The sequence below is a fragment of the Vitis riparia genome, chromosome 16, assembly GCF_004353265.1.
Source record: "Vitis riparia cultivar Riparia Gloire de Montpellier isolate 1030 chromosome 16, EGFV_Vit.rip_1.0, whole genome shotgun sequence".
Classification (NCBI taxonomy): domain Eukaryota; kingdom Viridiplantae; phylum Streptophyta; class Magnoliopsida; order Vitales; family Vitaceae; genus Vitis; species Vitis riparia.
Genome location: NC_048446.1, coordinates 18,085,956 through 18,110,333, shown reverse-complemented (window position 1 = coordinate 18,110,333; position 24,378 = coordinate 18,085,956). Strand labels below are relative to the sequence as shown.

General features: G+C 33.9%; 3 protein-coding genes and 1 long non-coding RNA gene across 4 annotated transcripts; all 4 read left to right on the top strand.

Moving 5' to 3' along the window:
• LOC117933690 lies at positions 1–2,030 on the top strand. The gene is made up of 2 exons (XR_004654357.1): positions 1–251; positions 1,676–2,030. It is a non-coding gene; the product is annotated as an uncharacterized LOC117933690 (long non-coding RNA).
• Positions 2,031–7,363: 5,333 nt separating this feature from the next.
• On the top strand, positions 7,364–8,501 carry LOC117933689. The gene is made up of 3 exons (XM_034855175.1): positions 7,364–7,496; positions 7,690–8,016; positions 8,113–8,501. Exons 1-3 carry the CDS (start codon positions 7,421–7,423, stop codon positions 8,268–8,270), a joined length of 561 nt encoding a protein of 186 aa, XP_034711066.1. The 5' UTR covers positions 7,364–7,420; the 3' UTR covers positions 8,271–8,501.
• A 4,486-nt stretch (positions 8,502–12,987) lies between these two features.
• LOC117933688 lies at positions 12,988–14,041 on the top strand. Its single transcript, XM_034855174.1, has 3 exons — positions 12,988–13,118; positions 13,266–13,592; positions 13,685–14,041. The coding sequence occupies exons 1-3, from the start codon at positions 13,043–13,045 to the stop codon at positions 13,840–13,842; spliced, it is 561 nt and encodes a 186-aa protein (XP_034711065.1). The 5' UTR covers positions 12,988–13,042; the 3' UTR covers positions 13,843–14,041.
• A 7,597-nt stretch (positions 14,042–21,638) lies between these two features.
• Positions 21,639–22,293, top strand: LOC117933356. The gene has a single exon (XM_034854717.1). It carries the CDS (start codon positions 21,639–21,641, stop codon positions 22,230–22,232), a length of 594 nt encoding a protein of 197 aa, XP_034710608.1. The 3' UTR covers positions 22,233–22,293.
• The last annotated feature ends 2,085 nt before the right edge of the window (positions 22,294–24,378 follow it).

The window sequence follows — 24,378 nt, the reverse complement described above, 5'->3', positions numbered from 1 at the left end:
ACAATCTCCCCCATTAAAACACACCACTCCCACCATATGTCTCCATGGACCACCGCCTCTCTAGTTCCTCTTCTTCTTCTTCTTGGTGCAGGTGGACAGTTCCAAAGGGATCGCATTGATCCCATGGTTATCTTCCACCTCTCTTACCAGACTATCATAACAAAGTCTGGCCTTTTTCCCATTGGATCATGCTATCCCTTAGGACCTCTCCATCAGTGCTTCTTTCTCAGCATCTCCCACCTCCCTTTCAGGTATGTTTTCTGAGGTCTTTCTGAATTCAACTTCTCATACTTCCTTTCATATGGTTTTGATTGTATATAGGTGTTTGATAGGTTGGTTAATTTTCAGAATATCTTCATAGTAGTGGGGTGTTTTTCTTTTATTTTCCTGACTTCTGAAAGTTTTTTTCAGCTAAGATGTGTCGATTACTTTAAGCATGAATTCCAAGACTCCATGATTGTCTTATAATCAGTGATCTTAGGTTTCATAATAAATAAATAAATAAATAAAAATAAAATAAAATTGACTTTCTGCAGATTTTTCTCAACACAGCAAAAGCACATCTCTATAGGTTGATTTCCCATTTGAAGAATTTTTTCTTCTTATTATTATTATCAATCAAACATCTGTTGAATTCTTCTGATTCCACCATACATAATCAATTATTTATCATAATTTAAAAATAATTGTGGAATAATATTTGATTCTCTAATTGGGTTTCATCCTTTTCCTACGCCGGTCATCTTTTCAAACCGACTCAACCTTTTCTTTCTTTGCGACATACACTTCCCTCTTCCCTAACAAGGCCTGCAACTCCGGTTAAATCCATGACTCCTTTGAAGAGACCGAACTCTTCCATAACCCCATCGATTGTCATTGACATATCCATACATCAATGATTAATAGCATAAAATTATTACTTGTTTCTCTCGTCCGTCATTACTCACACTCGTGGGCATCTCATGTGCACGAATTGCATAATGAGAAAGCGATGTTTTAAGGTATGTATGGTGATAATACAGATGTTGTTATAAATGGTAGGTAATGTGAATCAAAAAAATGAGGCCCATGTCAGATATGCTCTTACACACTACACATGGTAGTTCCTCTCCCAGTCTGCAATATCTCCTACATACTGATAGTGATGGATTTCTTCTTTTGCTAAGCATCTTATCCTCCTCCTTTCTGTCTTTGTGCTTGGCAATGTCGCCAATTCAGAAAGTCTTTTGTCCTCTATGTCTTTCATTTGGTATTTCTTCTGGTTCAGGGTAGGTTTGTGTAAAAGTTTTTGAGTACTTGCACTCTGATTCTCTTGTTGTTTCTGGTTTATACATTGCTGAAACACACATGCACCCTTATTAGTTCATCACTAGCTGGCTCTATCATTACCTTTTATCATTTTTTGTCTCTCAAAGTACAAGGATGTACTATGGTAATTATTTTTGTGAAGGATTCTTAATGGTTAATTAGAAAAGAAGAGCCATTTTTTTTCATTTTAGATTGAAGAGACATGTGCTTTTTGATGTCATTTTCTATCCCACCAACCATATATTTTCAATTAATATGAGAAAAGAGTTCAACCCTAAAAGATTTAGATCTACAATCTTGTTTGCTTTTAACTTTATCTACTTTTGGATTGATAATCTAACTTGGGCATTGGTGTTTTGTTCCTAAGGCTGCAATCTCAGAAATAGGGGTGTGTTTGGCTTTGTATTGAAAGTCCACCTGCAATAGTAGGGAAATATTCGTCTTTTTAAGACATGGTCTTCAGTGACATGTCGAGCTTATTATTCTTCGATTACTAGTTTCCTATTACACATGGGTTGAAGACAATGTGGGGTCAATATTTAAAACTACTAAGCCATAAGTTGATGATCATTCAAATTTCAAAGGCATTACAATGTTGTGATCAAGTGATTTTACTTTTACCAGAGAAAGTGATGGAATCATAGTATTGGGTTTTTCTTTTCTCCTTCTGCCATTTCCCCTATGTTGATCTATATAAGACGATGGCTATTAGTTTACCAGGAGACTTCTCTTCAGAGTTGTTTGAACAACTTCTTCACCTCCTTGACCATCCAAAATTGTTGCACTGAAAAATTGGATGAGTACAATGTGTGAGTGGAGATGGCATGAATTTTAGTGGATGTAACTAGGCCCATTCAGCCAAACTTTCACTCTTATCTGATTGGCATTTGGGCTCAGCTCATTGAAACACTGGTAAATCTTAAGCCCAAACCAAGCTCATTTTTGGCCCAATTTTTTCATATGGTTGGTGGTGGTTATGAACATTTGAGCCATATGTTCCGTCACATGGCTGGGGAAAGCCCAATTGTCTGGCCCATTGCGTTGGGTGGATTTTTGACAAATTTAGGTAGATTAAAAAAGAAATATTTACAAAAAAAAAAATGATAATTTGAAAAATAGTGCAAGAATTATAACACTTTGTGCCACATAAACTCTTCATAAGCACCATATGATATCATAACATAATGGATTAAAAGGGATGAAATCATTCCTACTTTGAAAAACTAACCCTTCACTTTTTTTCAACCTAAAAATATACCTATTTTGAACAAAAATACCCTCATTTTTTTCTTACAAAAATAACCCTATTATTTTAAAATGCATATGTAAATAATGAAAATCTTGAAAGGTATTTATGTCAAAAATGGGTTACTCTTAAGTTAGAAAATGGGAGATGTTAATTTTATAAATTTAGAATCTTTTCATCTCTTTTAATCAATTAATCTTATGATAATTGTGTCTTCAAAATACGAGTTGTACTTTCAATTAATCTTATGATAGTTCGGTATATTCATAAAATTGTACTTTCACTACACAAAGTCTAGGGTTTTTTTTTTTCCTTTAATTTTTAATCATTTTTATTTCTAATTTTTTTTCTCTATTTTCAAAAAAAAAAAAAAATCTTATTCTAGTAATTTCATATATATATGAACGGTAAAGAGTAGTATAAAAATTACAATTGGTTTATTTGTAGATCTTCATTTAGGGGAACATTATTTGGGATTAAGTTTTCCTTACATATAACATTATATATTGTTTTTCTTCAAAGAATTTGCATTTTATTCTTATTGGATTATATTTGGTAGTGATAAATGAATGTGTTATCAACCGAGTAATCGGTTGATTAGCTATTGATCAATTGTGTAACTAGTAAAACAATGGTTGCTCCATTTGTCCATCGATAGCATTAATGACATATTTGATTTCTAAGAAATAAAAATGAAAAGGGATCATTTTATTCAAAGTTGAATTGTGCTTAATAATTGTAAATAAGTGTGATACCAATTGTGCGATAGGTTGACTTAGTCGAATTATCAATTGTGCAACTAGTTAAATAAATGAAAAAAAGCCATTATCAGTTATGCAATTAGTTAAATAAATGAAAAAAATCTGTTCTACTTCTGAATGATTTACCCTTTATCTTTATTGAATTATGTTTAGTAGTGGTAAATGAATGTGTTCTAACTCATGTCTTTCAATACAATGGACTTAATTAGTCATTTCCATTGAGCCAATTTTATATTTGTTAATACTTATTGTATGTTACATGTATATTCATTTGTGTTTTAAACCTAAATAATTTTATATTTACATATATAAAAAAGTAAAGTCTTAATAAATAAATAATCTTATAATTAGAAGGAAAGAGAAGGAGAATAGGATTCCTCAACATTATATGGGATTCATACCTTTTATTTATTTGTTATAGCAAATATCAAGAATTAAAATATCGTAAATTACACAAATATCAACAATTGGATTTTATTTAAATATTAGAAAATGTTGAATGAAAATTTGGATAAAAAATATCAGTGGATATAAACCAAATCTAGCTCGGTCATTGATAAAGTGAATTCTATCATTTTTTTAAATCTCTCTTTCGATCCAAAACCGTTGTGTAACATATATCTCCTATTCTGGTTATGGAATAGATGAAATAGATAAAAAAAAAAAAAAATTATTCAAGAATGAAATCTAATTGGAATTGTCCTTATACGGTTCATTCTTTGGAACCATATCACTTTTCAGATATGATGAAATATGATGAATTGAAATGATATTTTGTAAATATGTAATTATCTTAAATATATTAACCATTTTAAAAACCTTTAAAAATATTAAAAAAACAAAAAATAAATCAACAAAACAAATAATAGTATACATATTGAAATTATTTTACTGCTTTTAACTTTCCAAAGATAATCCAAATAGGCCTAATTAATCAATATCCAACCTACCATTCAACATATTATGAATTAGCAGAGGCAAGTCTTAATTTGGAAAGTAAATAAAAAAGTTTCAGACAATTTGTCTATGGTGGTAAAAAAAGTAACCCCATAACCAAATTTCAAACACTTTTTTCTTTGGTGGGAAAAAAAAAGATAAAGTTGAAAGACAAAAGCCAAACTTGTAGAAATTCTTTCCATATTCATGGGAAGCGTCAAAGGCTAAAAAAAGTTGAAATCTAAGATCCATGGACTAATTAATTACAAACTCTCTCCTTTAGTTTAATTTAAGCCCCGCAAATCACGCCTACATATAGAAGAAGACTCCATCCTCGGTCCCTTCTTTTCTTCAGCCAACTTATTGACTTAAGGAAGCAATCATTTTCAAATTTCAAAGCCCTTTCATCCCGTTAAAATCTTCTTTCTTTCTTCTTTCTTCCTTTCTCCTGGCCTAGGTTTTGTTGCGGAAAAAATTTGAGAAAAAATTCAAGGAAAAAGAAAATAAAGAATAAAAATAGAAGAAAAAAAGTAAAAAAAAAAAAAATTTGAAGTTAATAGAGGAAATTTTATATATTTTAGGAGTGGTTGATTTTAAAAATATTAAACAATAAAATAAAATAACATAGCATTCTTCATATAATAATACTAAAATACAAGATAATGAAATCAAACTTGATTCAAAGTAATAATACTAAATTATAGATAAAACTTCGTTGATTGTGTTTTTAATTAGTACACATTAAATATTGTAAACTCTTACTCTTTTTTTCTTTTTTTTTTTTATGAAAGAGTTAAAAATTCTAGGAATCATACTATTTTAGCACAATATTTGTGCATTAAAGGCTTTAAATAAAATTATTATAAACCTTCCAATCAAATAACTCTATTTTAATCCCCTCTATCAAAGTAGCACAATTATTTCATCACATGGAGTTGGTTTACTTCATTATTATATTTATGTATAAAAGTAAAGATTTATTTGATAACTGTTTTGGAAAATAGGTTTGAAAAACAATTTTTGAAAATAATTTTTTGATGTTTTATAAAATAAAAATTTGTTTGGAAACCTATAATATTTTTAACCTATTTTCTATATTTTTTTAATGTCTTACAAATAATTTTAATATATGATGTTTTACTTTTAATCATTCTTGTATGATTATTTTTTAAAAATAATTATTAGAAAATAACTTAAAAAGACATTTTCTAAAAATTCTTTATTTTCTCTTTTTAAAAAATTGTTTTCTATTTTATAGTTATCAAACATATTTTGAACTAAAAATTATTGTTGAAAACTGTTACCAAATAAACTCTAAGGGCTTGTTTGGGAACTATTTTTTAAAATAATTTTCTATTCTCTAAAACAAAAAAATACAGAAAACACGTTTGATAATCAAAAACTGTTTTTTATTTTCTGTTCTTAAGACCAGAAAATAAAGTGTTAGTTATCAAACATATTTTGAACTTAAAATTATTTTTAAAAATTGTTACCAAACAAACCCTAAGGGCTTGTTTGGAACTATTTTTTAAAATAGTTTTCTGTTCTTCATAACAAAAAAAATATTAAAAACACATTTGACAACAAAAAACTGTTTTCTATTTTTTATTCTTAAGAACATAAAATAGTATATTTTTAGAAAACGTCTTTTAATTGTTTTTTTATCATTTTCACTTGTTTTTTTAAGAAATAATTATATAAACATGAAAATTGATTAAAACTAAAATACTATATATAAAAATTATTTATAAAACATATTTAAAAAATATTAAAAATAAGTTTAAAATATTTTAGGTTTGAAATCAGACTTTTGTTCTACAAATATCACAAAACTGTTTTCAAAAACTATTTTTTACAATTATTTTTTAAAACAATTACTAAAAGAGACCCTAGATCACTCAATGATTTTTACAAAACCCTAAAATATATTTGATAGCAAAAATAAGAGCATTATTTGAGAGGACACTTTTCCAAAATTTCAAAACAAGTAGGTATGGAAAAGATTTTTTTGAATTGGGGGGAATAGAAAGCCAACCAATGGTTTAACTACAATGATGGAGGTGGAACAGGAGAGGGATATTTCCAGAAGCATAGTCCAGTCCCTACACTAATGGCTTGCTTGACCACTGGAGTTGGTTTCCAGCCTTGACAACTCCTGTTTGCTTAAATTCTCTAACACTTCCAAAAATATTGTTCTTAATTTCCTTAATTTCAAAACATGTGATGCAGCCTTTCCATCTTCTTGTAATTTCGCAGTGGAAAAAGCAATGATGGTTTTGAAAACTTCAATTACTCTATCATTAGTTCCACCATAAAATACTTCCATTTTCAAAACGTGTTTTACCTACTTTGATTCTGCTTTCAGAACCGTTTTATTTTGGGAAATCATGTGTTTAGTGCTTAGAAAAGCTTCCATTGGGTATTAATTTGTTTTGTTACTAATTAAATCATATCTTACTCTTATCTTATAGAGGGCAAGACAATAAACTACTAAACAAAAACTCCACGTGTAACCACATTTTTATTAAAATAAAATATTAATTTGACACGTATTATTAATATATTACGTGGCCATATATTCTGAAATTTTAACAGTGCCATAGGTCTCACACTCTTACCGTTAAAATTGTACAAAACTAGTCAATTAACACGAACGAGTAAACAAAAACAAAGCAATGTTCAATTCCCAAACTCCCGTTTTCAATACAGAAGCCAGGCGAAGGCCTAAAATGTGCAGTAGTTTTGACCAATTCTCAAATAAAGCACCGTTTGGTACGGCCAAAATCATGGAAAATAATCAAACATGGTGCCAAGTTTGCAGAGAGCCGTGTTCCATTAATGGTGGAGTCTTTGACTGGCAAAACTTCTGTTTTTCATTAATGGCGGAGTCTTTGACTGCCAAAATATTGGGGTCCATTCACCAACCTTCCAAGCACTGTCCCACAACAAGCCATCTATCTTCACTAAAATTTAGAATTGAGGTCTATATCTTTATTTTTCACACCGAATATTCCATTTTCCAAATCTTTCCCCCAGGTTCTAAACTACCCAGCTGCAACGACTATAAATAGCTTGCCCTCCTCAATACCCAGTCTCCACAACACAACTCTAACTCTCTGCGAAACTTCAGCTAAGTTTTTGGCTTGTTTGGTGCATTAGAGCTGTGCCCATGGCTCCTAACTTTGGCTTGAAGTCCCTGGCAATCCTGGCTCTTACACTTGCAGTCTGTGTGCAAGGTTCTCTAGGTAAGAAACAATGGACTCTTTCATATTGATTTTAAAATAATTTTCATAAATTTCATATTGAAAATCAGCCCTTTTTCAAGCACCCTTCATCTGAAAATCCCACTTTCCTTCCCATATTTGGGATGGGTTTTCGTCATCTACATCAAAAGCTTTTAATCTAATACATACTTGGGGTACTGGGTTGGTGGTGTAGGAGGAATAACATGTGAGAACCTTAACAAGGACACATGCGCCTTCGCTGTGTCATCATCCGGCAAGCGCTGTGTGCTTGAGAAGCACGTGAGGAGGAGCGGAGAGGAAGCATACGTGTGCAGGACGTCGGAGATTGAGGCTGACAAGGTGAAGGACTGGGTGGAGAGCGACCAGTGCATTGAAGCCTGTGGGCTCGATAGGAAGTCGCTTGGGATATCATCGGATTCTCTGCTGGAGTGTGGGTTCACCCGGAAGCTTTGCTCTACTCAGTGCTATAACGGCTGCCCCAACATTGTTGATCTCTACTTCAATCTCGCTGCCGGTGAAGGTAACCTACAAACGTCCAAACCAAAACGGCCGGAGACTAACATGCATGCCTTATTTTTCTCACGTAAAAATAGCTAATATTTGTGATAATCTGCAGGTGTATTTCTACCAAAACTATGTGAAGCACAAAGGGGTGATGCGAGGAGAGAAATGGCGGAGATCCGAAGCTCTGGTTTTGTGGCACCAGGGCCAGTATCAGGGGTCAATTCTGTGAAATACGTGGTTGCCCCTGCAGTGGCCCCTACTTCAGCCTAGATTTTTACATAGAATGGACAGTTATAGACTTCAAATATAAGAAAGCAATAAGCAATAAGCAATAAGCAATATGCAATAAGCAATAAGCAATAATTAAAGGGTTGAGTGAAAGTATTAGATGCCCTTATTACTTGTATATCGCTGAAACAGTAGCTAGCTAGCTCTCATCACGTTGTATCATTTTTAAAAAATACAAAGATATAGAATGATAATTATTTTTGTGTGGGATTATTAGAGGTTCAAAAAGGAAATTTAATTATAATATTATTATTATTATTTTATATTTGAATAATAAACTAACCTAATATTGTTTGGCATGTCCTTCCAAGTATCTTTTTCTGCTCCATCGGATTGGTATTTTGTACCCCGAGCGTACAGTCTCAAATTAAAAGTCCACATACAATATTGGATTTTTCTTTCTCTCCTTCCTACCATTTCCCCTACGTCTGTATTAAGACAATATTCATTGTTGACCAATCATACTCATTACTGCACATAAGTTGAATTCATAAAAGAAATAATGGCTTTGTATCACATGGCTGGGGAAAGCCCAATTGTCTGGCCTAGTGGATTTTTGTCTTCTTCCATTTTTCCCCCTTTCATTGTAAGTTAAATCTCCTTTAAGGTGGATGATTTCAAGTTTATGTTTAATGCTTAAGTTTAAATTTCAAGTCATGTATTCGACCCATTTATGATTTTATATAAATTAGGACAATTAAAAAAATAAAAATAAATAAATAAATAAACACCATGCATGCTATTAAAAAAGGGGAACAAAAGTTGAAAAAATCACAGAAAAAATTAAACATAATTTGTTTAATGCATCTAAAAATACATAAAAATGTATCTAAACAAATTATTATAAACAAATTATTTACAAATTTCAAGTATGTTTGAGAATTTAAAATGGTTTTAACTTGTTTTATATATTTATAAATATATCTAAAAATTAACTTTTATATGTTGTGTTTTATTTATTTATTTTTTTATAGGGAAAAATGAGTTTTGATTTACTAATATAAAAATATATAAAAAAAAAGAACCTAAATTTTTTAAATCAATATTATCTTTATTTATTTAAAAATAATTTGAAATACATGCCCTTTTAATGAGTCATCTAATTCTTTTTTAAATATCCATTTTACTTGTCATACGTAATTATTTCCCTCTTTATTATTATTATTTTATTATTTGAGATTTTTTTTCCCTCCAAAAACAAACATCTCCTAAGAAAGTTGAGATTTATTTATTTTTTCTATAAAAAACATCTCATTAAAAATAAAAATAATAATAATAATAATAATTAAATGATTCATTAAAAAATATATGTATTTTAAATTATTTTTAAATTGACGAAGATAATACTAATTCAAAAATTTTGAGGTTCCTTTTTCTATATATTTTTGTATTATTAAATCAAAACCCATTTTTTCTCTTTTCATATTTGTATAATTATTTTTAAAACAATCTTTAAAAAACAAGTAAAAACAATTAAAATACATAGTCTAAAAATACTATGTAAATAGAAAACCATGTCCTGTTTTTAAAAATAGATAATTATTTTCCATTTTGTTTTTATTTTTATTTTTATTTTCTGTCAAATGTGGCTTTTTATTGTGAAGAATAAGAAGCTATTTTGAATCGCTTTTTCTTTGGTGGGAAACAAAAAGGGGTGTAAAACAATAAAGTTGAAAGACAAAAGCCAAACAGTTAGAAAATTTTCCATATTCATGGGAAGGGTCAAAAGTAAAAGGCTGAAATCAAAGATCCCTAGAATAATAATTAACAGATTCTCTCCTTTAGTTTAATTTCAGCCCCACAAATCACGCCTACATGAAGAAGAAGACTCCATGAGAGAGAGAGAGAGAGAGGAATACTCTCTATCAACTTTCTTATATTCGTTTCACACCATAGAACTCATTTTGGTCCTTCTTCTCACTTATTGACTACAATGATGGAGGTGGGAAAGGAGGAGAAGGATATTTCCAGAAGCTTAGTCCACTCCCTACAGTAATGGCTTGCTTGACCGGTGGCATTGGTTTCTTCCCTGGACAGCGCCTGTCTGACTAAATTCCCTGACACTTCCAAAAATATTGTTTTGAATTTCCTTAATTTCAAAACAATTGATGCAGGCCTTTCCATCTTGTTATAATTTCATTGTGGAAAAAGCAATGATGCTTTTGAAAACTACAATCACTCTATTATTAAATAATTCCATTTTCAAAACATGTTTTCACTATTTGATTCTGCTTTCAAAACGATTTTTTTTTCAATCATAGGGTGGCCAAACCATGGGTTTAGTGCTTAGGAAAGCTTACCATTGAGTATTAATTTGTTTTATTGCTAATTAAATCTATCTTACAAATGGGAAAAAGATAATCTATTAAATGAAAACTCCATACATAAACAAATTTTTATTAAAATAACATATTATTAGCTCTTTGACAATGTTTCTAAGAACATGCACTTTTTAAAAAACAGTTTTTAAAAATAGTTATGGATAATTTCGGAAACAAAATTGGGATTAAAGACTCAAATATAAAAAAAATAAATTTTAACATTTTTTTTTAATTTATGAAATTGTATATTGATATATAATGCAAAAACTTTTAATGTATTATTCAATTTTCAATTATTGCTTAGAACACACTACAAATGATAATTAAAACATCTTAAATTTGTTCTAAAAATAATTTGATATTTAAAATTTGTTCTTAAAATAATCTGGCATCTAAAATTTATTCTTAAATTTGTTTTAAAAATAATAGGCCTTCAAAATAAATTTTGTTTTTTTTTTTAATTACAAACTTGTTAAACTTAGTCTCTCTTGAAAAATTATTATCTATTTTTAAGAATGAAAAATTGTTTTTTAAAAAAGTTGAAAGTTAGAATCTCAAAGATAGAACACACCTAGAGGGGGATGATTAGGTGTTATTGACTAATTTAAAAGGTCTCCCGACACAAGTTATTTAACTTTAAGATTTTTACAAATTTTCCTTTTCTTTATAAACATTATCAAACACAAAATAGAGATCACATACAAATATGGATGTAATAACACTCCCCAATAAGATTAAAATGCAAGTCACATACATATGTTTCAACACTCTCCAACATAATTCCTTAAATCAATTTCTAATTAAAAACGAGAGAATAATATCTCAAATATACTTATGAACAATATTAAGAAACAACATTCAAATTACCCTCAAGCAACTCATATCTATTTCACCTCAACAATCAACCAAGTATTAGATCACCAATTTATCAAAGATAGCTAGAAATTGAAAAAGAAATGAAGAGGAGGATGAGCGACAATGAGATAACACTAGAATTTACGTGGAAAACCTCCAAAGAGGTAAAAAACCACGGGCCTACAACCGATAAAAAATATACAAGAAATAACAATCAAGGTGTACAAAAATTTACTTAGTTCAAGATCTCTAATCCCTCATGGACTACTTGACAAACACCTTCTCACCTCACCAATATGCCTTCATCTTTAGGAACATGCTTGGACTCTTTCCCAAGCTTGATCTCGGCCATCTCCTTGAAACTCCATCAAGAAGAAAATGAGTTTTCACCCAAATCCAAATGATTGTGAGATAAATGTTCAAAGAACTCAACCCATTTTTTTTTTCAAAAAATCCACTAAATGATTTGCTTGAAGACTTGTATGAGATTTTCTTGGAAAGCAAACAACCTCAAAAAGGGAAGGGAAAAACAAGAGCACAAAAACTGACTGCTGCTTTCTTGTTTTCAAAATGGGACAATTTCATTTTAAAAGGATATGAAACCCTTAAACTAATGGCTAGAAAAAGATTACAAAAAAAAGTAATTTGGATCGATTAGTCTTGCATTTGAATCGATCCAAAAATAAGGTAACATAAAACTTTTAGCAAAAATATTCCCCCCCCACTTCCCTAACCTTTTAAAATAATTCTAGACAATCAACATTTTTAAAATAAGATTGATTTAAATTCATTCAATACAAACTCAGTTACTTGCTTTAGCCTCTTAGCAAATCCAATATCTTGATTTTCATAAGTCAAATAATCCGACAACGAATTTAGAGAACCATGGCTAGTTGTCACTTGGATATTTTGTTCAGAAATACCAACTCAACTACGACACTCATAAAAGTTATTGGACATATGAAATTATCATATAAATATCAACAAATAAAATTTGTACCCTTAATTTAAAAGTAAATATTTTTATTTTTGGCACACACTATTAATGTACATGGCATATATTCTAACAATTTAATAGTGCCAACAGTCTCACATTATTACCGTTAAAATTGTACAAAACTGGTCAATTAACAGTAGTAAACGAAAACAAAGCAGTGTTTAATTCCCAAATTCCCATTTTCAACGTGTATTACAATTTACAAAAGATAAGAAAAGGCTCCAAACAGTGCAGGACTTTTGACTAATTCTCAAATTAATAAAGCACCATTTGGTACGGCCAAAGTCATGGAAAATATGGTGCCAAGTTTGCAGAGAGCCGTGTTTCATTGCTGGCGGAGTCTTTGACTGCCAAAACTTCTGACTATTCAAACATTGGGTCCATTCACTAACCTTCCAAGCACTATCCGAATAGACCATCTTCGCTAGAAATTAGAATTGCGGTCTATACACGGTCTAAAACTACCCAGGCGCAACGACTATAAATAGCCGTCCTCAATTCCCAGTCTCCACAACAAAACTCTTAACTCTCTAAAACTTCAGCTAAATTTTTGGCTTGTTTGGTGCATTAGAGCTGTGCCCATGGCTTCTGATTTTGGCTTGAAGTCCCTGGCAATCCTGGCTCTTGTCCTTGCAGTCTGCGTGCAAGGTTCTCTAGGTAAGAAACAATGGACTCTTTCATATTGGTTTTCAGATAATTTTTCATATTTCGTACTGAAAATCAACCTTTTGGGATGGGTTTTCATCAACTACATCAAAAGCTTTTAATCTAATACATACTTGGGGTACTGGGTTGGTGGTGTAGGAGGAATAACATGTGAGAATCTGAACAAGGACACATGCGCCTTCGCGGTTTCATCATCCGGCAAGCGCTGTGTGCTTGAGAAGCATGTGAGGAGGAGCGGAGAGGAAGCATACGTGTGCAGGACGTCGGAGATTGAGGCGGACAAGGTGAAGGACTGGGTGGAGAGCGACCAGTGCATTGAAGCCTGTGGGCTCGATAGAAAGTCGCTTGGGATATCATCGGATTCTCTGCTGGAGTGTGGGTTCACCCGGAAGCTTTGCTCTACTCAGTGCTATAACGGCTGCCCCAACATTGTTGATCTCTACTTCAATCTCGCTGCCGGTGAAGGTAACCTACAAACCAATCCTAAATGCCCGGAAACCACATGCATGCCTTATTTTTCTGATGTAAAAATAGCTAATATTTGTGATAAACTGCAGGTGTATTTCTTCCAAAACTGTGTGAAGCACAGAGGGGAGATGCGAGGAGAGAAATGGCGGAGATCCGAAGTTCTGGTTTTGTGGCACCAAGGCCAGTATCAGCGGTGAATCCTGTGAAACATGGGGTTGCCCCTGCAGTGGCCCCTGCTTCATTATAGATTTTTATATGGACAGTTAAGAGACTTAATATATAAGAAGGATTGGAAGTTAGTTGCTGCGATAATAAAAGGGTTGAATCAATTAAAGAATTAGATGCCCTTATTACTTGTACATCGCTGAAACACTAGCTACCTCTCATTACATTGTATCATTTTTTTCAAAATACAAAGATATTCAATGATAATTATTTTTGTGTGGAATTCTTAGAGGTTCAAAAAGAAAACTTTAATTATAATATTTTTATTTTTATATTTTAGTAAGAAATTAATCTAGGTGTGTTTGTTTTTTAATTGAATAGAAAAAACTAAAATATTTAACTTTTTCTATTCGATTAAAAATGACCTGTTGACATCATCTAATATAATTAAACTGATTCTATTAATAATAAATTCATTTTAATATGATATTAATATATTACTTTTAGATGAATAAAAAAAGTCAAAATAAAAAAACAAACGCACCTTGATATTGTTTCAACAACTTCTTTGCCTCCTTGGCTATCCAAAATAGTTGCACTGCAGAAATTGGACGAGTACAGTGTATGTGTGTGAGGAAATGGCATGAATTTTTGTGGATGTAACTTAGGCCCATTAAGCCAAACTTTCAACCTTATCTGATTACCATTTGGGCTCGGCTCATTGAAACATTGGTAAATCTCCAGCCCAGGCCCACCTCATTTTCAGCCCAATTTCTTGGTATGGTTGGTAGTGGTTGTTATTAACATTTAGGCCATATGTTCCATCACATAGCTGGGGAAAGCCCAGTTGTCAGGCCAATTGCGTTGGGTGGAATTATGACAAATTTATGGTAAATTTAAAAAAAAATTGTAAAAAATGGAATTTTCGTGATTTATTTCCAAAGGATTTGCATTTTATCTATCTTGAATTATGCTTGATAGCTAGTCGAAAATGAATGCAATAATCAACAAAGCAATTGGTCAACTAGTCGATCCATTGACTGTTGCTTCATTTGTCTATCAATAACATTAATGATATGTGTAGTCAATTCCTTAGGAATCAAATGAAAAGAATTCATTTTATTTTCAAAAGACTTGTATTTTATCCTTTTTGAATTATGCTTGATAATAGCAGATGAATGCATTATCAACAAAGTAATCAGTGAAATTGCCGATTGAACGATTGTATAACTAATCAAATAAATGAAATAGAATCATAATACTTTCCAATGATTTACATTTTATCCTTCTCAAATTGTGTTTAGCGGTGATAAAATAATGCATTTAAACCTTTGCCTTTTAATAAAGTGGATGGTGTCATTTCTATTAAGCCGATTTTATGTTTATTAATACATATGCATAGGTCACATATATTCATTTGTGTTTTAAAACTAAATAATTTTAAATTTATACAAAAAAAAAGAATATTAAAAATAAAATTTTAATAAACAAATAGTTTTAATCATCTTATTTTTAAATTTCATTTATTGAAAATATAAAAATCATCCTAATAATTTTTTTAACGAACTTTTATTGAAAAATATAAGATTATAAATATTTTTAAATAAAAAATAATTATATGTCTTTTATAAGGAGTCCTTGGCATAAAGGATTCTTGTATCATGGACTACCTCAAGACTTAGATTAAAAAAATTTGAAGACCATGCCTATGGAAGTTGGTGTCAAACCACTTAAATTGAAGTTTGCATTCTCCTCCATTTCTCTTTATTATTTTTACCTGCTTTTATCTTTTATTATCTTATATTTTTATTATTATAAAATTATTTTATTAATTAGCATATTTTTTTAATTAGCATAAAATTATAAAATTTGTCTATTTCATATTTTTATTTAAAGAGTAACTCATTTTTAGTATAAATGTTCTAAACTATTTTAAGTATTTACATGTAGGTTTTAAAAGAAATAGTTATATTTAGAAGAAAAGAATGAGTGGATTTTTGTTAAAACATGAAAAAAAAAAAGAAAAAAAAATGGAGGGTTAAATTTCCAAAATTGAGTTTTCAATGATTGTTTTAATCAAATAACCCGATATAAAACTAAACTAACCTAGTTATATTTTTATATAGAATTGAGATCATTGAACCAAAAAGTTAAAAAAAAAACTGAAAATAAATAAGCTTCATTTATTTACATAAAATCATGTATGTGTTCCATTTATAATTTTATATAAATTAGGATAACTAAAAAATATTTAAAAAAAAATTAAAATAAATAAACACCATGCATGTGCCTACAAAAAAAAAGTGAATAAAAATTGAAAAAAATCACAAAAAATTAAACATAATTAAACTCTACGCATGTAAACATAATATAGTATCTTGTTTTTCATGAGTTGTTGTGGATCATTCATTTGTTGATAAGAAAATTATAACCATGTGATCATTAAGATAACTTTATATTAGAATTCATTTGTTTTTGCCATTGTAATTTATGTTTTTTCACAAAATTGCTAAAAAGAAAGATTATTAATGCATTAAATTATGTTAACACTTTTATTCCATTATTATATTAAATACGACACATTATATGTTCTATGGATCTTGTCAATTATAATCGATTTGGAGCTATTTAGAGTTGATTTAAATTTGAAGTCCATATGTATTAGATATATAAGGGTGCAAGAAATAAGTATTGGATATGAAAAGCTAGAAAGTTGGAGAAAATATTAGGAAAAAGGAAACAAAGTGTCAAATTATATGTCGAAATTTAAACATCTTGTGAAGAGTTTTCAAACATTTATAGTGTGTTCAAACTTCTTTTTGAAAGATCTTCAAAAGTTAACGCAACCCATACCATACTTTTGAAGACTTTTGAATATTGGTTCCTTCCTTTATTTTTTAGAGCTCTTTTCTCTTTATTTTTATTGGATTTTTTTTTGGATAAAATAACTTGGTAAAAACCTATTTCAAATACTTATATAGGTTTCAACACAAAAGCCTAATTCTCTGGACTAAAAATTGTACATGTAAATTAAAAGCTATAAAAAAAATGTGTCCTTTCTTTTCATATAAAGTTGATTGTCCATTTTTTTTTTGTTTGTAACAACTAAGTTTTTCTAGTTAGCTATCTCTATCTAAAATATTTTTCATCACCTAATGTTAAGTTTGGTTTTTTTTTTCCTTTTTTTTTCTTATTATATTATACCCTTTATATTTAGTTAAATATTAATATAGTTCTCGAGGCTAACATTTTTTCAAAAACTATATGAATTCAAATTTTTTGTAACTCGAATGAATTAGATTAATGTTAAATCAAGTTGACTTAATTAAAAAACTAAATCAATTTTAATAACTTTTAATGTAATCGAAACAGATTAATTTAATAAAATTCTTCAGTTGATTAAGACTGGAGCTAATCGAATCGTTGTCACCCTTATTAAGACCTTGTTCGAGATAACTTCTTGTTTTAGGTTACCTTAAAATTGAAATTGAAACAAAAATCACAATTTTTTAAAAACAATATTAATATTATAAAACTTTTATTAAACATATATATTTTATAAATCAAAATAGAGTTTTCATATAAAACAATATTTTTCTAACTTTCATATTAAACTTTTTTTCTCATTGATTCTTTGAATAAAATTAGTCATCAAACAGATATAAAAACCCATATTAAACTTAAAAAAGGGTTATTGATCCAAACAGGGCATAATCAATCAATGCCCAACCATCCCATGAATCATGAGACTAGTATTAATTTGAAAAGTAAATAAAAAAGCTTCAAACAATTTGTCTATGGTGGGAAAAAAAGGTGACTCAATAAACAATTTTCAAACACTTGTTCTTAGGTGGGACAAGGAAAGGGGTATAAAGCAATAAAGTTGAAAGACAAAAGCCAAACTCATAGAAATTCTTTCCATATTCATGGGAAGTGTCAAAGGTAAAAAAAAGTTGAAATGAATCAAAGATCCGTAGACTAATAAATAACAAACTCTCCCCCTTTAGTTTAGTTTCAGCCCCACTAATCACGCCTACATGTAGAAGAAGACTCCATTCTCATTTCCTTCTTTTCTTCAACTAACTTATTGATTTGGAGTTGATTTGCAGCCCAGACATTGTCACTATCACAAGGAGGAAGGAGCACTCATTTCCAAATTTCAAAGACCTTTCATTCCTTTAGAAGTTCAAGGAAACTCTCATTCTTTCTTTTTTTTCTTCTTGATCGTCGACAAGGGAAAATGTAAGCGAAAAATAAATAAATAATATATTTAAAATTAATAAATTATCTTCGATAGTAATTCAAACTTATTTTATTTATATGTAAAAATTAAATAATTTAAAAATATATTAAAACTTTAATTAATTTTAATTATATGTAATTTTCTTTTATAAATCAAACATAATTTAAAAGTTGAACCAATTTGTGAAAATTTCTTAACTTTTAGGAAAAATAAAAATAAAAGGTGCTTAACCATTAAAAAAAAGTTAAAGTAATAAAATTTCCTTTTAATTTTCCTCGCGAAGTGCTATGAAAAGGCTGTGTTTGAAATTTGATACAAAAATTACACTTGATTTAAAGCAATGAGATTAAAATATATGTATATTTTGTGATTTGATTGATTGTAATTTTTAATAATTAAAAATTAGATATTATAAATTCTTATATTTAAAAAAAAAATGAAAGTCACTTTAAATAAATTATTTTAACCATTCTAATCAAATAACCCTATTTTGATTCCCTCGATCAAAATAGTAGTAATTATTTCATCACATGAAATGAGTTTACTTCATTATTACATAATTTAACTTGCAGGTGGTATATAATTTAGGTTATTTAATTAAAAAGGTAAATGAAACCCAATTTTAGAAATCTAATCCATTTTGATAAAATTGTCGTTATTGTTTTTATTTATTTATAAAAATAATAATTTCTTTTAAAACATATTATAAATACTTGAAATAGTTAAGAGTATTTATGTTAAAAATAAGTTATTCAATAAAAATATAAGAAATGATAAATTCGTAAATATGAGAAGTATTTCATCCATTTTAACAAATTATTTCACATAATCTTTACAAAATAAAAAATATTTATATATGATATTTATTTAGAAAAGTAAGTAACCCATAATAATTTTTGGAAAAACCTAAAATCTATTTGATATAAACAATAGGAACAATCTCTCAGAGGACACTCTTCCAAAACTTCAAAACAAGTCGTTTTGAAAGTATCTCTTACAACAAGCAAACCATTGGATTAACTAAAATGATGGGAAAGGAGAAGGATATATCCGGAAGCTTAGTCCACTCCCTACAGTAATGCCTTGCTTGACCGGTGGAGTTGGTTTCTTCCCTGGACAACGCCTGTTTGCCTTAATTTCCTAACACTTCCAAAAATATTGTTTTGAATTTCCTTGATTTCAAATCATACGTGTAGGGACCCATCCCTGATGACACGTGGCACACGTCCCCTGACGACACGTGGCACGTGTTCCTACCCGGAATATCCACATCCGGATTCCCCAAGAGTACACGTGGCGCGCTTTCCTATCCGGACCACCTCCATCACTCATCCGGCGACCTTTCATGTTCCACACGGATACGTTCATCCCGGACCACCGCCATTACGCATCCGGCGACCTTTCATGTTCCACCCGGATATGTTCATCCGGATCGCTGGCCAGACTAAGCGTGCCTCACTACGTCATTCTGACATCCTGTCACAAATCATATTCTGATACCTGCAGAGCGAAAAGACAGAAGTGACAGCTAGTCACTTCCCGTTATCTCTGACAGCCGTTCGTAGGATGAGGATGTCCCTGCCACCACCTAGTGGCAATCATGGTAAACCAGAAAGCCTTCCATCATTTATGGAGGAGAGAGAGTTTCTAAATGGTATATATATGAACCTTCGCACAAAGAAGAAGGTAAGCTCCTCAATACCTAGAAAAAGGCCAACTGTGCCATCTACTTTTATCTCTCTTTCCATGGCTGACAAAACCGTCGGAGGGTGTGTCCGGACACCCCGTCCGGACGCCTTTTGCAGGAGCAGCTGAATCAGGAATTTGTGTTCGTTGAGATCGTATGTTTATCCATTTGGCAACTACGAGGATTGCTGAGAATACGAGGCCTCAACATTGGCGCCGTCTGTGGGAACGTTTTTCGCTGATTCAGTAAATAGCAGAAATGGCTACGCCTTCCCAAAGCCATTCATCTGGAAGAAGAGAGGAAGATAATTCTGAATGGCGCCAAGCCATCGAAAGAAGGCAGTTAGCGAGCGAGCGGCAACTACAAACTCTCCTCCAGGAGACGACGAGGTTAAGAGAAGAAAATGCAATACTACGTATCCAGGCATCGTCGACAGGAGTTCCCCGTCGTCAGCACTCCCGGGGCCAGGTGGCCAACTCAAGGGCTCACCAGGAGTCGATTTACCCTGGAACAGCGGGAGCAATCCCTGAAACACGCAGCGCTAGGCCGCATGAGCCACACACGCCTATGCCTCGAGCTCCCCGTGAAGAGAGCTCAGATTCCACCCACTTCTCGTCAAAAAGACGACGTGACAGAAGATCCCAATTGTCGGGCGCCATGCGCGCGAGACTGGGCCCCCAGCAAACTGGCAGGCCCAAGCCACCGACGACCATCGCAGGGGGAGTGCACCATGATCCTACGGTCACCCCCATGCCACAGAACGTTCTTTCGCACCGTGACCCCTTGGTCACCCCCATGATGCAGAACGCTCCACCGCACCAAGCGGTACGAACCATTGGGAAAAATCTCCTGAGCGAGCCACCCATGGGCTCCATTAGCAAAAGGTTGGATGACATGCTCTCCACGCCTTTCTGCTCTCATATCATTCATTACGAACCCCCAAGGGGATTTCTCGTACCAAAGTTCTCCACATACGATGGGTGCAGTGACCCCTTTGACCATATCATGCACTATCGACAGCTCATGACCCTCGACATAGGCAACGACCCGCTGCTGTGCAAAGTATTCCCTGCCAGTCTGCAAGGACAGGCTCTTTCATGGTTCCATCGCCTACCTCCTAATTCGGTGGATAATTTCAGAGACCTTTCAGAAGCTTTCGTGGGACAATACTTATGCTCCGCCCGACATAAGCAAAACATCAGCACCTTGCAAAACATAAAAATGAAGGATAACGAATCCTTGAGGGAGTTCGTGAAACGATTTGGCCAGGCTGTCCTACAAGTGGAAGCTTGCAGCATGGACGCTGTCCTACAGATTTTCAAACGATGTATTTGCCCAGGCACTCCCTTTTTTGAGTCACTAGCAAAAAAGCCTCCTATGACAATGGACGACTTGTTTCGACGTGCAAACAAATACTCAATGCTTGAAGATGACGTACGGGCAGCCACCCAGCAAGTATTGGTGGCCGGACAGGCATCCAAGGGTACTACAGAGGGAAGCACTAAACCTCCGGACAGGCCAAGACCATCCGATCGAAGGCAAGAAGGGCCAAGCCGCCCGGAAATGCCACCCCTCACACCACTCTCTATAACTTATGAGAAGCTTCTCCCTATGATCCAGAGCATGTCCGATTTCAGGTGGCCCAGACCCCTTGGATCGGATCCATCCAGGAGAGACCATAGCAAAAAATGCGCTTACCATAAGGAGCACGGCCATACAACGGAGACGTGCAGAAGCCTCCAATATTTGGTGGAAAGGCTTATAAAGGCGGGTCATTTAAGGCAATACCTCCGTACAGATGCTAGAGATGGAGATGCCTCCCGGGGCCGCGATTCTGGGGCCCCATGGCTCCGGCCGCCCCAAAGCCGTCATAAATTACATTAATGGAGGCTCGTCGGATGAAGAGCTCAATTCCAAGCGAAAAAGGCAGAGGTTGTTGCGGGAAGCGATGGTGCGTGAGCGTATCAATTCCATCCGACCTGGGATAACCGAAGGAGGCCCGCACCCCATAGACGGAACGATCATTTTTCCTCTAGTAGACCCCACGCGGATATTACGTCCGCACCGTGATGCCCTCATTCTATCCTTGGGGATAGACAAATTCGACGTAAGACGCATCTTAATTGACCCAGGTAGCTCAGCTGATCTGGTGCAAGCATCAGTCATAAGCCACATGGGACACAACTTAGTCGGTCTCGAAAACCCTGGAAGGATTTTGTCCGGATTCAACGGGGCATCAACTACCTCATTGGGAGACATTGTGCTACCAGTCCAAGCTGGCCCAGTCACTCTCAACGTTCAATTTTCGGTAGTCCAAGATCTATCACCCTTCAATGTTATCTTGGGACGCACATGGCTACACTGTATGAAGGCCATCCCCTCCACATATCATCAGATGGTGAGCTTTCTCACTGAAGATGGGCAAACCAACCTATACGGCAGCCAGCTAGCCGCTCGCCAATGCTACCAGATAGCAAGAGAAGCAGGGACCAGTCGGGAGAATGAACCCCTCCCCGAATCCACCCATGCGCTCGACCAATAGCAGTCACTGTATCCGGCGGACAGAGATCCCCCGGCAGCAGATCCCTTACAAACAGTACAAATTTCAGAAGAAGATTCTCATCTTACTCATATAAGTTCCCTTTTAACGCCCGAAGAAACCTAGAGCATCCAAGACATCCTCCGACAAAACCATGACGTTTTCGCATGGACACACTCTGATATGAAGGGAATTCACCCCTCGATAGTCTCGCATAAGCTTAACATTTTACCAATGGCAAAACCCATCCGGCAAAAGGTCAGACGTTTTCACCCGGACAGACAAAAAGTCATCCGGATGGAGATTGACAAACTACTGGAGGCCAGATTCATCAAAGAAGTGGAATATCCAGACTGGTTGGCAAATGTAGTAGTCGTACCCAAGAAAGAGGGCAAATGGCGGGTCTGCGTCGACTATACCAACCTCAATAAAGCATGCCCAAAAGACAGTTTCCCTTTGCCACGAATAGATCAGATTGTGGATTCTACCGCCGGGCAAGGGATGCTCTCCTTTCTGGACGCTTTCTCCGGATATCACCAAATCCCCATGGCCCCAGATGATCAAGAAAAACAGCCTTCATAACGCCACATGGACTTTACTGTTACAAAGTCATGCCATTTGGTCTCAAAAACGCTGGCGCCACTTATCAAAGACTGATGACAAAGATATTCAAACCTCTAATTGGCCGCACAGTGGAAGTGTATATTGATGACGTCGTGGTCAAAAGCAAAACTCGTGAAGAGCATGTTCTCCACTTACAAGAAGTTTTCCACCTCTTAAGGAAGTTCGACATGAAGTTGAACCTTCCAAATGCGCCTTTGGCGTGAGTGCTGGGAAATTCTTAGGCTTTATGGTCAGTCAAAGGGGAATAGAGGTGAGCCCAGAACAAGTCAAGGCAGTCGTAGAAACGTCACCCCCCAGGAACAAAAAGGAATTACAACGCCTCACAGGCAAGCTTGTCGCTCTAGGACGTTTTATAGCCCGTTTCACCGATGAGCTACAGCCCTTCTTCCTGGCAATCCGTAAAGCAGGACCCAGCGGATGGACAGACAGCTGTCAAAACGCTTTTGAAAAAATCAAGCAACGCCTCATGCAACCACCCATCCTAAGCAGCCCCATCCCCAGAGAAAAACTGTATATGTACCTGGCTGTCTCAGAGTGGGCAGTTAGCGCTGTCTTATTCCGCTGCCCATCGCCCAAGGAGCAGAAACCCATCTACTACATCAGCAGAGCGTTGGCAGATGTTGAAACCAGATATTCAAAGATAGAATTGACGGCCTTAACTCTTCGAAGTGCCGCCCAGAAACTCCGCCCTTATTTTCAAGCACACCCAGTGGTCGTATTAACTGACCAACCCCTTCGCAATATCTTACACAAGCCGGACCTAACCGGGAGAATGCTTCAATGGGCCATAGAGTTGAGTGAATTTGGAATAGAGTTCCAACCCAGATTGTCCATAAAAGGCCAAGTAATGACTGACTTCGTGTTGGAATACTCTCGAAAGCCCATCCAACATGACGAATCAAGCGAAAAACAATAGTGGACATTGCGGGTTGATGGAGCCTCACGATCATCCGGCTCCGGAGTAGGGCTCCTCCTACAATCCCCAACCGGAGAACAGCTGGAGCAAGCCATCCGGCTGGGGTTCCAAGCCTCTAACAATGAAGCAGAGTATGAGGCCATCCTATCCGGATTGGATCTCGCCCTGGCTTTATCCGTCTCCAGGCTTCGAGTCTATAGCGATTCCCAACTCGTGGTAAGACACGTTCAAAACGAATACGAAGCCAAAGATGAGCGCATGGCACAATACTTAAACAAAGTAAAAGATACTTTACAACGGTTCACAGAGTGGACAATTGAAAAAATCAGGCGGAACGAAAATGCGCGCGCCGACGCCCTGGCAGGTATAGCTGCCTCCCTTCCCACCAAAGAAGCAATACTACTGCCTATATATTTACAAGCCAAACCTTCCATCACGGAAACCTCCACTTGCAACACCATTAAGGCAGGCGAAACAGATGACGAAGGGTGGATGAAAGATATCATTGAATACCTCCGAACAGGCACCCTGCCTGAAGAATCTAAGCAAGCACACAAGATCCGGGTGCAAGCCGCCCGCTTCACCCTGGTTGAAGGGCACCTGTACAAG

Coding starts and splice junctions, on each gene's coding strand:
- LOC117933689 (XM_034855175.1), top strand. CDS start 7,421: ATGGCTCCTAACTTTGGCTTGAAGTCCCTGGCAATCCTGGCTCTTACA. Junction 7,497..7,689: donor CTGTGTGCAAGGTTCTCTAG/GTAAGAAACAAT, acceptor TTGGTGGTGTAG/GAGGAATAACATGTGAGAAC. Junction 8,017..8,112: donor CAATCTCGCTGCCGGTGAAG/GTAACCTACAAA, acceptor GATAATCTGCAG/GTGTATTTCTACCAAAACTA.
- LOC117933688 (XM_034855174.1), top strand. CDS start 13,043: ATGGCTTCTGATTTTGGCTTGAAGTCCCTGGCAATCCTGGCTCTTGTC. Junction 13,119..13,265: donor CTGCGTGCAAGGTTCTCTAG/GTAAGAAACAAT, acceptor TTGGTGGTGTAG/GAGGAATAACATGTGAGAAT. Junction 13,593..13,684: donor CAATCTCGCTGCCGGTGAAG/GTAACCTACAAA, acceptor GATAAACTGCAG/GTGTATTTCTTCCAAAACTG.
- LOC117933356 (XM_034854717.1), top strand. CDS start 21,639: ATGGTGCGTGAGCGTATCAATTCCATCCGACCTGGGATAACCGAAGGA.